Genomic DNA, 15,632 nt, shown 5'->3' with positions numbered 1-15,632 from the left:
TTGCTGAGCCTCTCTTCATCTGTCAAATGGGTATTAAATGATGTTATGAAAAAGGGAAACTTTGTGTCTAAAGCATAACTATATTCGCAGTTTTGCTCATTGACTTGTGATTTGTGAAGTAAAATTATTTGTAAATTATAAATAATAACTAGTTGTGTAAAATGTAGTGTTTGTGAAGGGAGGAGTCTAGTAGTAGCTTCTTTCTGACTTTTGCAAGTTTGATAGTACCGTAGTCTCTTCTGTGTTAGAGACTGTGGAGCTTGGAGTTTTGTGAGGCTTAGGGTGGGAGGGTGTGATCCGCTGGGAAAGGTAGGCAGCTTTTAGAGTTGGGATTTTGGCATTGGGAAGCCCTTGAATGCTTTTCAGGAGGGGGAGATACTTGATTGGATTATTTAGAAATACCCAAGATGGTTTCTAAAGATGCGCTGCTAGGTGTGGACTCCCCTACGCCTCCCTCATTGCCTGCAGCTGCAGGGAGCTAGAGGCTAACATCAGACTCCTGGGCTGTTCTCACTGTCATGACACCACTTCCAGTGCCACGTTAGTGCCGCCAGACACTTCTGCATCCGTCCCTAGTCCATGTGCTCTCACCCTTGTGCCATCCGGCCATGTCTAGTGGGATCCCCTAATTTGGAGCAGGATTCATCGCTCCATTGCTCTACAATTGTCTCTTCTCTCAAGTCAATTTTCCTCCTCTCAGTCATCATCAGATCTTATAATAATGCTGTTATTTTTAGCATTTTCACAAATCTTCCTATTGACGCTACTCTCTGACTCCCTTCCCCCCCCCCCCGGCCCCACCTTTTTTTATTTTGCCGCAAATCTCATTGAAAGAGTTCCCTGTCTCCAATTCTCTCCTGGTTTTCCCTTTCCTGTAAACTGTATTCTGAGGTAGACACAGGGAATGTGAACGATCACTCAACGACCCTTTACCCAAACCGCTTTTGTCAAGGTCATTAATGATCGCCAGCCTGCTCGGCCCTGTAGACACATCTCTTCCTTTGCCCTGGCAATATTTAATTCACGACCACTGCCTCTTCATGATGCATCTGCTTTCCTGGGCTCCCAGGATCCCATTTATTTTCCTTTTCCCATTCCTCCCTGCTCTGCGGCTATTGTGTGTTGGTGCCTCTTGCACCGCAGCGCTTTGTGGAGGGCCCAGGCCTAGTCCTCACACGGCCATGCCTTGTGCATCCCCTCAGGTTCATGACGTGAGACACCATTTCTGTGCCAATGACTTCCAGATACGTACCTTCAGGCAGACCCATCTCCTGAACTCCAACAGTCTGCACTTGGGTGTCTGAGACATTTGAGACTCAACAAGTTCGAACTCCAGAGGATTTCCTCCCAAACCCGTGTTACATGCAGTTACCCTACCTAAGTCTGTGGAAGCTCCTGTCCTTTCTGTTGCTCAGGCCCAAACCTCTTGGAGTCTATCTTTAGGCTGCTACTCCTCACCCCCTGCAGGAACTCCTGTGGGCTCTACTTTCCACACATCCAGAGCCTGAGGTCTAGAGGGTCACTGACCATCTCCACTGCCATCCCTTGCTGTGTCCTGATTCCTGCAGTAGTCCCCCACGGGTCTTGGTGGCTCGTCTACCTAGCAGCCACCATGTTCCTTCTCATAGGTAAGGCTGCTGCTGTCACCTGTGTGTGCCTGCGGTGGCGCACATGTGGTCACGTGTGGGGCCTGAGCCTCCTCCCTCACCTGGGAGGTAGCCTTCAAGGTGGCACAAAGCTGATCTAAAGTAGCGATTCATGGAGGCTGTATAGCTTCAATTAAACAAATCCATTGAGCTGTTCGGGAGCCTTTAGGACACAGTGGAGGCTTTGATGGGTGGTGGGCATGTCTGAAATTTGATCTGATGGAAACATCTCAGTTATGTAACATCTCACAGCCTTGGATGTTGGTCCCTCACTTGGTCTTACTCATCATTTTCTCACTTAAAACACCCTCTGGCCCTTCCCCCATTCTTCCACTCTGAGCTTCACATGTCACCTTTTATAGAGATTTCCTCCTATTTCCCATCCCCTAACCCCTCAGTCATTGAAGACCTGTCCCCATGCCTTTGTGCTTCCATTGGTTTATTCGATCCGTGTATACTGGGTCCTTTACAACCTTTCAGGGGTAGGACAGAGAACAACAGGGAGGAGCTCTGCCTTAAAGGCTTTATGGTCCAGTGGTGAGTGCTGTGCAACAATAGCCATGGGGCCTATTTAAATGTAAGTGAATTAAAATTAAATGAACAATTTAAATTCCTCAGTTATACTAGCCACATTTCAAGTGCTCACCCAACACCCACATGGAATAACTCCATCATCACAGAAAGTTCTATTGAGTAACACTGTACTAGAGGGAACAGAAATGGACGAGACTCATACTCACACACAAATACACCTCACAGGAAACAAGATAACAAATGCAGAGTAGAGAACTGAAATAGAGTGACAAAGGGTGACTGGTTGGCTTCTTTAGATAGAGGGACCAAAGGAATGTATGAGGCGACATTTAAGCAGGAATCAGAATGAAAAGCAGAAATCCGAATATGGTGGGTGAAGGAATCGGGAAGTAGGCAGAGAACACTTCTAGGGAAAGGTCCTAAAGTAGGGATCCATTTGAAAGAACCCCAGGTGGCTGCAGCCCTGTGGCAGGGGAGAGAGTGGTAGAGAAATCTGAGAGGGAGGCAGAGGCCAGATCACTGGGGCTTTGTAAATCTGGCTTAGGAATTAGGATTTTCTTTTTCTTTTTCTGAAAGAGCCATGGGAAGGTTGTAAGTGGGGGAGTGACAGGCTCTCATCATGTTTACCATTAAGTCAGTCTGGCCAAGTTTATTAGTTAGTTGCTTACCTACCCGTGTCTCTGCCCTGTCTCACAATCCTGGAATTTTCATCCTTAGTATATTTAGTCATATCCAGCTAGCCTCAATATAATGTTAATAATTGAATGAATTCAATTGAATTAAATGAGAAAATCCTTATCACTGACTTACTGGGCTTTGGCTCAGTCTCAGATTATAACCAAACTAGTCATAAAATCTTTGGGCTCCCATATAAATAAGGCACTAACTTCTGTGTGAGGCATATCAGAATTTGTCCCCCCACTTTTGGTGGGGGTTGAGGTGGGGTCAGTAATGTCCCCTCCAAGTATATGAAGACAGAGAATAAGAGGAAAACAGGTATCCAGGAATGTGTCTATTTCTGGGTAGAACTCTCGTTACTCAGTTGGAATCAAGTGGGCAGCATCTAAAGCTAGAAAAGTTATTAAAGTACATATGGTCTGACCCTTTTATTTTATGGAAGAGTCAAATTTCAGCAAGTAGGTGAGGGGATAGCCTGAGCGAAAGCTCAGTGGCAGGAGGGAACTTATATTCAAGAAGTTGGAATAAAATCTAAAGCCGGGGACGCCTCTAACCAAGGCCAACTTCAGACAGTGAAGTCCCCCTCCCCGGGCAGGACTGGGGCAGGCTGGTCGGAGAGGGCAAACTTGAAGGAGATGGGGTGGTACAGGCCTTGTATTGCCATTTGATTTTATTTCACAAGAAGCTGAAAAGCTGAGTTCTCAGGTGGGCTCTCTGGGTTTTTCAGTTTTGGCCATTAATTAAGAAATGAATTGTAAACACTTCTGCAGGGCAAACATAGTCTTTGGGCTGCCAGTTTGTAGCATTAGCTTTAGTTTTCTCCCAAGAGTAGAGGCTGCTGGAGTCAGGGACTCACATCCCTGGGCAGCCCAGGAGCCATTGCCACAGTCTGCCCAGGTCGTCGTCCACTTCTCCATGAAGCCTGTCGTGACTTCACAAAGGCTCAAAATGGAGGACCCTGCCTCCCTGGGAGGAAGTGACTGCATCATTAGACCAGAAGGGGAATTAATGATGTTCTAGGCAGGCTTCCATATGTTTGTGTGGTTTAATGTTTCAGAGCAAAAGTCAGAAGGCCTCCTGTGTAACCTTTCCAAGCCTCAGCTTCCTCTTCCATGAATGGGGTTAATCGCAGCACCCACCTAAGGGGTTCTGTGAGGATAAAACACATATGAGTATTTCCTCTTCTGTACCCCTCTTACATCAGAGAGCACAACTTCCCCCTGCGTGACTTTTATGGTTTACACAGCGTTGCCAGGCTACAAGTGTAATTCTCATAGGAGGAGCTCTCCCAAGTCATGTCCCTACTAACTATTTGTCTTTCTGACCTTAGACTTCTGCTGTGCCTATGGTATGCAGTTACAGGGGGAGGGGGGCCACCTATGCCATTATCGTACTGAATGTTGTGTTTTTATACCAGACGAACCTGCTAATATTTCTTCTTCGTTAGTACATATGAAAAGTCAAGTAAATGCCTTATGTGATGTGGTCCCCAGCCTAGGAGACCTATGAATCCACTGGTTGGGTCCTGGGGGATGATGGGAAAAAATTGTTGCTAATACTTGGACTCCTTTTTTTTTTTGTCTTTTCTTTCTTTCTTTCTTTCTTTCTTTCTTTCTTTCTTTCTTTCTTTCTTTCTTTCTTTCTTTCTTTCTTTCTTTTTTTATCAGTTTCAGGTGCACAAGACAAAGCAATACTTAGATATTTATCATTTATATCCCTCACACTGTGTGAACCCCCCTCCCCCCATCCACTATCCCTCTGACATTGCACAGAGCCATTACATTTCCACTGTCTCTATTCCTAATGCTGTACTCTACTTCCTATAAGTATATACATATATATATATATATATATATATATATATATATATAAAATTATAGTTGACATTCATTATTGTTCAGCTTCAGCTTCAGGTGTACAGTGCAGTGATCAGGCATCTACATCATCCCTGAGGTGGTCTCCCAAATGGGACACGTGTCCATCAGATACCCTACAAAATCTTTACAACATAATTGATTACATTCCCCAAATTAATTTTCAAACCCCCATGACCATCTTGTGGTTACCGACTGTTTTCTAATCCCTCACCTTCCCCCTTATCCCCACCCCCCCACCCATCTAGCAACCCTCAGTTTTTCCTCTATGTCTCCAAAACTGTTTCTGATTAGTTCATTCACTTATTCTTTTCTTTAGATTCCACATATAAGTGAGATCATATGGTATTTGTCTTTCTCTGTCTGACTTATTTCACTTAACATAATGTTCTCTAGGTCCATCCATGTTGTTGCAAATGGTAAGATTTCTTTCTTCTTTATGGCTGCGTAATACTCCATTGTATAAATGTACCACAGTTTCTTAATCCAGTCGTCTACTGATGGGCATTTCGGTTGTTTCCATGTCTTGGCTATTGTGTATAGTGCTGCAATAAACATAGGAGTGCATAAAGATTTTTGAATTGGAGTTTTGGATTTCTCCGGATAGATACCTAGAAGTGGAATTGCTGGATCATAAGGTAGTTCCATTTTCAGATTTTTGAGATACCTCCATATTGTTTTCCATAGTGGCTGCTCCAATCTGCAATCCCACCAACCGTGCACAAGCATTCCCTTTTCTCCACATCTGCACCAGCACTTGTTGTTTGTTGATTTATTGACGATAGCCATTTTGACTGGGGTGAGGTGGTATCTCATTGTGGTTTTTATTTGCATTTCTCTAGTGGTTAGTGAGGTTGAGCATTTCTTCATATGTCTGTTGCCATCTGTATGTCCATTTTAGAAAAATGTCTCTTCATGTCCTCTGCCCATTTTTTAATTGGGTTGTTTGTTTTTTTGGAGTTGAGTTGAGTGAGTTTTTTATAAATTTGTGATATTAACCCCTTATCAGATATATCATGGGCAAATATCTTTTCCCATTCAGTAGGATCCCTTTTTGTTTTATTGATGGTTTCCTTTGCTGTGAAAAACCTTTAGTTTGATGTAATCCCACATGTTTATTTTTTCTCTTACTTCCCTCGCGCGAGGGGCTATATCAGTAAAAATCTTACTCCGGGTAATGTCTGTGAAGTTTCTTCCGATATTTTCTTCTAGGAATTTTATGGTTTCAGATCTTACATTTAAGTTGTACTCCTTTTACTTTGTTCCTTTTCTTGTGTGTCTGTACTGTTGTTGAGAGCTGTGTCTCAATTTGGTCAATTGGCAACTCAGTGAGCTACCTTCCTGCTACTGAAGCTCCTTGCTGACCACGCAGGGCACACTGAGGAAGAGGGGGAACATGAGGTTGTAAGAGCTTGTCATGAGGGGTGCAGTGTGGATGAGACACGGTTCTGTGACGTTACCGCTGTCTGTCCCACGAGCTGGACCCAGGCCAGAATGGAGGTTGCTTCCCACACCCCCGCTTTGGAGGCTGTCGGATCGTAACTGGTGCTGATTTTGACGTTAATCAGTACCCCTGCCCTGCCTCCTGCCATGAGCCAGTTCTGGGAACAGGCAGTTGTCCTGACTTAGTCAAGCATGTAATTTCCAATACGTGGTAGCGTTCACTAACTACTATCCGTGACTCTTCCCACCCCTTGTTCTATATAATTCTTTGGCACCTGTCAAGCAGTGTGGGGATCTGTTTGTCTGCAGTCACCCAAGAGGAGCCTTGCATGTAAGTTTTGCTTAATAAACCTGTTCATTGCCAGTCCGGAGTGGCCTGCTTTCCTTGTCAGTCTCTCTCCTGCCCTCCTCTTATGGATGTAGATTTTCAGTTTTGGGGCCTTTCCCTGGGTCTGTGTGTATGAACACCAAGTGTGGTCCAGACTCTGTTTCCCGACACATTCTCCTAACATCGGTCAGTAATGTAGTGTGAGATATTCCTTCCCATAGCATGACGGTGAGGCCCAGTGATTCACATTCTGGCTTAATTCCTGCTAATAGAGAGCTTGGCCATACAACTGAGCTCGGGGACTAACCACTGTGGCTGCAGGGCAGGAAGTACCTTGCACTCACCAAAGGCCAGTGGACTGTCACCCCCGAGGCCAAGAGTAAGTGTGCTTCTATCATTGAAAGCCTGGCCTTTGCTCTGGGCTTCCCCCCACTGAGCTGCCTCTGGTTTCCTTCCTGTCTGCTCCCCCATCAGCTGTGTGAGCGTCAGGACTCAGTTGGACTCTGTGTGGGGAAGAAGCTGGGAAGAGGGACTGCTTCCTAGGAGGCTTTGCCTGCCTGTTGGAGCCCTCCACCACCCTGAGCTAAGGGAGGCCTGAGCCCATGCGTGGTCTCTCATCCCCAGCAGGGCAGGCTCATGTGATTCCCCCAGTCGGGAAGGAAAAGCTGCGATCTGAGAATGAATTCAGACCTGCTCCCATCCCGTGTGTTGCAGGGCACATCAAGCAGTGTGTTTTCTCTTCCCTTTAGGCTGCTGCCATCATGCGTCCTTGGGGAGCTGTCACAGGCCTCCTACTACTGTGGACAGGTGAGTGGACAGGTGGGCTGGGAGGTGGAAGCACTGCGTATGGGGCAGTACAGGGGGTGTGGGTGTGGGGGAGAAAGATGGATGTTCTTGGGCTTTGTTGGCAGGTCCTGAATGGGTCAGCTGGTGAGCCAAGAAGCAGGCTGAAATCTTACTCCAAAGAAATTGCTTAAATGCTATGAATCACCAAATCGATGGTTAAATGCATGAGGCATGAAGCATCACACTTTGTCATATGCTGCCATTTGTGTTGAAACTAAAAAGGGGGTGGGTAAAGAGCTGGGCGTGCATGGGCTTCTCAGGTGTATGTAAGAAATAGTAACAGTGTTGTCATGGGGTGGGAGGGGGATGGAGAGAAGAAATGGGGATAAGAGGCAAAAGAGACCAGTCTTTTATTGTGCAGCTTTGTTGTTTTTTCTAAAACATGTGCAATGATTTCTTTTAAAAATAAGTTATTTTAATTCAAAACATTCTATGAGATAGGGGAAATTTTAGGAATAGACACTTCCTAAATTTAAAAAAAACACAATAATCGCTAGAGGTGGGATTATGGGGGGAATTCACTTCTATTATACTTTCATAACTTACTTTTTATAATTAGCATATTATCTTTGTAATCCAAAAATGCTGTTAGACAAAATTAAATAGTAGAATCCAGTGTGAAAATAGAGTCTTGTTTTAGGTAACAATGAGCATATTATTTGCAGAGCATTTCAGAAACTCACAGCCCCGTCCTCAATAGATTAGTTGGTGAATCTCAGATTTTATTTAATGACCTGAGTGCACTTGGCAATATAGGATTTTTATGCCATGCCCCCAGGCCTGAGTTTTTGTTTTAAGTGGCATAATTTAGTGCTTGATGGAATATTCTCCAATTCTCTTGTTTCACGAGGGGAAGTGGGACTTGCTCAAGTGCTGGCTGTCATCATTCACTCATGAGAAGGGACACCTGCTTGCGTGTTTTTGGACAAACCCTAAGGTGCATGAATGAGACTTAGCTCCTGGAATTATTGGACACTCACTTCCTAAAAACTGATCTCTGAATAGTTTATTCGATTTCTTTCAGCCAACAATACTTTAACAAAACATTAGCTCTGCTTATTTTTATGAGATGACTTCATTTGCCATAGCAATTTTTAAGATTGCAATAAAAGTGAAAAATTAAAACTTTAAATGCAATGGAATTTTTTCAAAGGTATTTCAACTGAGAATGATTAGATCCAGGGGAGGGCAAAAGCCATGTGTATGTTTTACCTACTCAATATGCAGACACCTGTCAAACAAAGAATGAAATACACGCTTATGTATTACTGTGGTGTCATTTGCTCAAACGTTTTGGAAAGAAATTTGAGAAAAAGAGACGGAAAGTATTTCTGCCCTTTATCCCGATTATTTATCTTTTAGAAATCTATCCCATTAGGAAACAATCCTAAATACAGAAAAGAAGTTTAAATTGTGATTTATATAAAAAAAACAGAAATGTTGATAAGGAGGATATTAACATAGAAAAATGCTTATTATAAAATTTTAAAATTCAAGTTACAAAGCGGTATGATTATAACCGAAATAAACTGTATGAAAAGGCAAAAGTGAAAATAAATGTAAAATTAAAATGTTGAGGCACCATGCTCTGTTTTGTCTTTATTGCAGATGCTGTGGTGTCCCTGTCCCAGGTACGAGTGAGTGGAGTGGTGGGTCAGCCCGTTACACTGCCCTGCACATACTCCACAGCTGGCGGTGTCACAACCATGTGCTGGGGCCAAGGGCCATGTCCATGGTATCTGTGCTCAAATCAGCTCATCAAGACTGATGGACACCGTGTCGTCTTTCAGAGGAACAAGCGTTATGAGCTCAACGGACCCATTTCTAAAGGGAATGTGTCTTTAACCATAATGAATGCGACCCAGGCCGACAGTGGCACGTTTTGTTGCCGTGTGGAGCTCCCAGGATGGTTTAATGATTTGAAAGTCAACATATTATTGGAGATGAAGCCAGGTGAGTTTGTCTTTTGTCTTCCTTTGATCACTTCAGGTGGGTGAACGGAGATATTTACTGTTTAGTAGTGATTTTGTCTTCCTTTAACAGTGAAAGAGGAGGTTCCTACAATCTTGTTTATTTGTATAGAATGAAGTGTTGTTTTTAACACTGTAGATTAGAGGAGTTTCCCAGTCAGCAAACTAGCTCTTAAAGTTATGCTTCAAAAATGATAGTTGGTTCGTTGAAAAAGCATTTGCTGCTCCATTGTGGAATATAATGAACATATTCATCAAGCTGAATTTATTTTATTCAGCTTAAACAACTGCCCCTTTTCTCTGAGATGATATGTTAGAAGTTTTATTAAATGACCTGTCTTAACAATTTAAAACTAATATGAATTTTTAACATAGGAAGTAGGCAATTTATATATAAGATATGATCCAGTAGATACATCACCAACTTGAACAACTGTCAACTCAGTCTTATTGCATATACTCTGTGTAAGCCTAGGTTGTTCCACCCCACACTCTGCTCTACTTTGGACTTTTTGAAGCATATCTCACCTCATAGCCAACACTGCTTATTTGAGCATTAAAATGGCCCTTATTGCAGTAGGAAAACATTTGCATCCCAATAACTGTTCACCATTTGCTTTTGAGATTTTCATGAAATCCAGAAATCTGGGAAGTTTACATTTCTTCACTCTTAATGTGAACATCCTAACAGTCTTACCATTTGATAAAAGAAGTAGGTTCTTGAGCATTTCCTGGTGTCTGGCGCTCTTCTTAAATCTCTTTCCATTTAGATCTCAGATTGACAGTAGAATCCACTACCTGTGGCCTCAAGAAGCTAGGTCTGTGTGTGTGTGTGTGTTTTAAGCGATACTGTATTTTTCAATTTTGGAACTTAGCTCTTTTATGTAAGCAACTAAGGTAAGATCAATCCAGATGGAGAAAACAGTTGACACTGGGGAACTATATCAGGGAGGCAATTCAGGGAAGCCCAAAGAAGCTGGGGAGATAGAGCTCTGTAGACAGAGGTAAGGAGGCAGTATGTGAATTAATTTTGATTTCATCTTTTTGGAGCTGTAAATTATTTTGATGGGGCTGAATTAAAACAAAATGATATAGAAAGGAATCAGTATGTGATTTTTATAGTGTTTACCAATCCTTTAATAGGCAGGTATTTACAGGCTACTGCTCCATGCAGTGGGAAGTATGTTGTGGAGGAAATCAGGTTCTATGGAAAGGACCTCACAGGGTGATTTGATCATAGATTCCTAACTGGGCAGGTCACAGTGGATAGTCACACCCCAGGCCTACAACTTCTTTACTAAAAGGTTTCTCTTTGCCTTAAGCCAGCCCTGTCCATTGTATCTGTGCATGTAGGTGAACACACTTTTGAAATGCTCCCTTTCAAGCCCTTCCTTCTAACACCTGACCAAACTTTCAGACCCCTCAAAAGAACACAGAATCTTAACTACACCCATAATCCAATCCCATTTGCTTCTTCCCATCTTCATGTACTTCTCCTTAAATTCCCTACTTAATCTCAAATGCATAAAAAGAAACTGCAAACTGTTATTCTCCAAATCTTTTATCTCAGTCTGTTGACATCTTGCTTTCATGAGTATCCTCAGTATCCTTAGAGCAAATACATTTTTATATAAATTCTCTACAGGTTTATAAGTTCTTACACTGATAACTAAGCCAAAATGACTCTTTTTAATAACCCGTTCTTTGCATAAGTTTTCTTGCATTTTCACAGGCTGAATTTACTCTTCACCTTCTGTTAGAGCTTTTCCTCACCAGCATCTTCCCTTACAATTTCCTGGCAACTTCCAGAGAAAATATTTTACACTGAAGAAAAGTTCATTAGACCATCTGATAAGGTTTCCTTCTCTTGGTCCTTACTTTGATCAGAATTTTTGAAGACTTGTTTTTTCCTATAGATAGATTTAAAATTGGAAGTAGGAGGTTATATTGCACTCATTAAAGACTCTGACTACACCCTATATAGAGGTCAGCAAATTATAGCCCAGGGACCAGATTAGATAGTCAAACAAACCCACCACATGTTTTTTAAATAAAGTTTTATTGGAGCAGTCATGCCCATTCATTATACTCTCTCGTCTCTGGCTGTTTTCACACTGACAGAGTTGAGTGACTGCCACTGAGACCATAAAGCCCCCATAGCCTAAAAAATTTACTGCTGGCCTTTTACAGAAAGTTCACTGGCCTCTGCTTTAGACTAATGCCCTGCATGTAATAGACACTCACAAATATTTGTTGAAAAAGTTTCATCTTCTTCAAGGCAAAATGGGCTCGATTCCAAATTGAGTTGGAGCTCTCAGAAACAGGAGCTTTCAAACCAATTATCTCCTATCCAAGGGTTTATTTTTTTTTCATATTTAGTAGAGTAGAGATTTAAGGAAACTTCTTGCAGGAGAAAAAGTTGCCTGGTGAGGAAAAAAGGACTCATTGTTGAATTAGTCCTCCGTTGATCGGCTTTTGTGTCAGGCACTGGGTTTGGGCTTAATTCCAGTTTCAGCTCTCTCTCTAGGTAGCTCTGCCACCTTCCGTAAGTTGTTTGGAATCCTACACCACCTCTGATTAGGGAAAGAGTCAAAGTTATTACCTTTGGTCTAGTCGACTTCTAGCCCAGTGGATATATTGTCAGGGTGAACTAGCATATGTTAGTGGGTGTAAGTTCATCCTCAGTTAGGTTGGAGTTTCCATGGGAAGGTACCCTGAGGACTGACTGAACTGAATGCTATTTATTTGGTAAACATTTTTTACCTGGAACCTGTTGTTTAAGCCTTAGTCATTCACCACTGAGAGGACTAAGACAGGTCCAGGCTTTAGGCATTTTCTGTACCTCATGGGTCTTTATGAAGACATACAAAGCTGACAGGCATGGCTGGTCTTTTCAAATTGCTTCAGAGCAAATCCTTTTTACCTCTGAACCTCTGGAATAAACACATTGTAATGCAACTTTTCCCTGGGCAAGTCTGTTTTTAGCCCTCTCCTGTCAAATGATAGTTGCCCAATGATGAGAACTTTGGGTTCAGGGGAGATTAGTGCCCAGTTCTGCCTGGGGTGGGTCTCTCATTGGTTGAGTTGATGTACAGGCCCAGCACACAGCTCTTGTTTCCTGCTGCTTGATTCATCCTTGCTTTCCTGTTGATTTCTAGCTCCACCTAAGGTCACCAGTGTTCCAACATCACATCAGGTCTCTACCTCTGCTCCTACAATGCCAGCATCCACGCAGAAACTCCAGACAGGTAAAGTCATGTGTTTCTCAGCTCAGAGGCCTTCCAATGAGAGGATGTAGACCACCCAGGGCATTGGGTTAAGGCGGAAGTACAATCTGGGGTAACGGTTCTTCCCTGGGCTCCCTACATGGCGTCACAGGATCTGTGAATCCCTGTCCCCTATTACCTGCACCATTTGTACCTGTAAGCATTTCAGAGGGATGGGACCCATAGTTTTTTAAAATGGGATTCTCAAATGTATTCATTATTAGCCAACCAACCCCAGATCACTGTTCTTTAACAGCTTATGCGAATGGTGTGAATTTAGCCCAGTTGAGCACAGGTTAATGAGGAAAATATAGGGAATGCCAGAGAACAGGGTTCAGGTTCATGAGGTTCTGTCCTCATGAGGTGCTCTGACTAGAGAGTCTTTAGTCCACTCTGCAGTTGGGCCCTCCCCTCCAGGGTAAGATTTCAGTGAGATTAGCATTTACTCTGTCTCCTATGTGAGGAATCATGCTCAGTCATTTACAATTATTATATCACTTAATTCTTATGACAACCCTATACATTGCAGGTATGATTCAATCCTATTTTATAGTTGTGGGTACTGTCAAGTAGATATATCACCAACTTTAACAATTGTCAGCTCAATCTGAGATTAGTCTTCTTCACCTTCTGTTAGAGCTTTTCCTCACCAGTATGTTCCCCTATAGGTTGCTTCCTGGAGAAAATATTATGTACTAAAGAAGACAACTTCATTAGACAATCTGATAAGGCTTCCTCCTCTTTACTGTTCCCTATGATCCTTTGATCAGATTTTCGCATGCTTGCTTTTTCCTCCATATTAGTTTTAAATCTGGAGGAAAGGATTGGACTGTACTCCTCCTAAAAGCCTCTGACTATACCTTTCATCAGGGTCAGCAGACTATAGCCCCATTGCCAGATGAGATTAAAAATAGGGCCACCACCAGTGTTATAAATAAAGTTTTATTGGAACAGCCATACCCATTCATTATTCTATCATGTCTGAGATGGCTTTCACACTGACAGAGTTGAGTAACTGCCACTGAGACTGTAGTGCCCCCATAGCCTAAAATGCTTATTATCAGGCCCTTTAAAAAAGTTTGCGGAACTCTGCTGTAGACTAATACCTTGCATGTAATAGACAATCAGCAAAAGTATTTTTTTCAAGGCAAAAAGTGGCTCTATTCCAAACTGAAAGGGATCTACAAAAAAGAGATTTTAAGCCAATGGACGCCATCCAAGGATTTTCTTTTATAGTTAGTATAGTTAATATATGAGGGAACTTCTTGTAGGAAGAAATGGTGCCTGCTGAGAAAAAATAAAACAAAAAACACATTTTTGATTCACTGCTTCGTTGATCTGCTTTTGTGCCAGGCACTGGATTTGAGCTTAATTTTATTTTCAGCTCTCTCTCTCTGGGTAGCTCTGACACCTTCTGTAAGTTGTTTGGAATCCTACCCCACCTCTGACTCTGGAAAGAGTCAAATTATTACCTGTGGTCTAGTCAACTTCTAGCAAAAAGTATAAATCGTCTGTTGGACCCAGCATACACCAGTGGGTGTGAATTAATCCTCATCTAGGGTACAGGTCCCTAGGGCGGGTACCCTGAAGACTGTCCTGAATGCTATTTATTTAGTAAACATTCTACCCTGGGACCAGTTGTTTAACTTTTAATCATTCACTACTGCGAAGACAAAGACAGTTCTAGGCTCTAGACTTTCTGTACATCATGGATGTTTGTGAAGACATAAAAATCCAGCTTGAATGGCTTGTCTTTTCAAAGTGCTTCAGTGCAATTCCAGGATATCCTTTTTCATCTCTGAACCTCCCAGAATATATACCTTCAATGCAACTTTTCTTTTTGCCAGCCTGTTTTCAGCCCTCTCCTGTCAAATGATAGTTGCCCAATGATGAGAACTCTGGGTTCAGGGGAGATTAGTGCGCAGTTCTGCCTGGGGTGGGTCTCTCATTGGTTGAGTTGATGTACAGGCCCAGCACACAGCTCTCGTTTCCTGCTGCTTGATTCATCCTTGCTTTCCTGTTGATTTCTAGCTCCACCTAAGGTCACCAGTGTTTCAACATCACATCAGGTCTCTACCTCTGCTCCTACAACGCCAGCATCCACGTTGAAACTCCAGACAGGTAAAGTGATGTGTTTGTGAGCTCAGAGGCCTTTCCAATGAGAGGATGTAGACCGCCCAGGGCATTGTGTTAAGGCGGGAGTACAATCTGGGGTAACGGTTCTTCCCTGGGCTCCCTACATGGCGTCACAGGATCTGTGAATCCCTGTCCCCTATTACCTGCACCATTTGTACCTGTAAGCATTTCAGAGGGATGGGACCCATCATTTTGTTAAATGGGATTCTCAAATGTATTCATTATTAGCCAACCAACCCCGGACCACTGTTCTTTAACAACTTGTGAGGATGGTGTGAATTTAGCCCAGTTGAGCACAGGTTAATGAGGAAAATATAGGGAATGCCAGAGAACAGGGTTCAGGTTCATGAGATTCTGTCCTCATGAGGCGCTCTGACTAGGAGGTTCTTTAGTCCACTCTGCAGTTGGGCCCTCCCCTCCAGGGTAAGATTTCAGTGAGATTAGCATTTACTCTGTCTCCTATGTGAGGAATCATGTTCAGTCATTTACAATTATTATATCACTTAATTCTTATGACAACCCTATACATTGCAGGTATGATTCAATCCTATTTTATAGTTGTGGGTACTGTCAAGTAGATATATCACCAACTTTAACAATGGTCAGCTCAATCTGAGATTAGTCTTCACCTTCTGTTAGAGCTTTTCCTCACCAGTATGTTCCCCTATAGGCTGCTTCCTGGAGAAAATATTATGTACTAAAGAAGACAATTTCATTAGACAATCTGATAAGGCTTCCTCCTCTTACTGTTCCCTATGATCCTTTGATCAGATTTTCGCATGCTTGCTTTTTCCTCCATATTAGTTTTAAAACTGGAGGAAAGGATTAGACTGTACTCTTCCTAAAAGCCTCTGACTATACCTTTCATCAGGGTCAGCAAACTATAGCCCCATTGCCAGATGAGATTAAAA

The 15,632-nt window shown here is 42.7% G+C and overlaps 2 protein-coding genes across 4 annotated transcripts in view; both read left to right on the top strand.

Annotated features, from left to right (window-relative positions):
• Nucleotides 1-15,632, top strand: part of HAVCR2 (hepatitis A virus cellular receptor 2) — a 73,725-nt gene that overhangs the window by 27,236 nt on the left and 30,857 nt on the right. The gene's annotated exons all lie outside the window — the stretch shown is intronic.
• Nucleotides 1-15,632, top strand: part of LOC141567296 (hepatitis A virus cellular receptor 1 homolog) — a 37,512-nt gene that overhangs the window by 1,447 nt on the left and 20,433 nt on the right. For all 3 annotated transcript variants that reach the window (XM_074313834.1, XM_074313835.1, XM_074313836.1), the window contains exons 2-5: nucleotides 7,253-7,310; nucleotides 8,958-9,302; nucleotides 12,478-12,567; nucleotides 14,617-14,706. In XM_074313834.1, coding sequence (XP_074169935.1) covers nucleotides 7,265-7,310; nucleotides 8,958-9,302; nucleotides 12,478-12,567; nucleotides 14,617-14,706 — 571 coding nt within the window. In that variant the 5' untranslated portion in view covers nucleotides 7,253-7,264. The remainder of the gene's footprint in view (nucleotides 1-7,252; nucleotides 7,311-8,957; nucleotides 9,303-12,477; nucleotides 12,568-14,616; nucleotides 14,707-15,632) is intronic.

The sequence above is a fragment of the Rhinolophus sinicus genome, linkage group LG10 (assembly GCF_036562045.2).
Source record: "Rhinolophus sinicus isolate RSC01 linkage group LG10, ASM3656204v1, whole genome shotgun sequence".
Lineage (NCBI taxonomy): Eukaryota > Metazoa > Chordata > Mammalia > Chiroptera > Rhinolophidae > Rhinolophus > Rhinolophus sinicus.
This window is presented reverse-complemented; position numbering and strand designations above follow the sequence as displayed.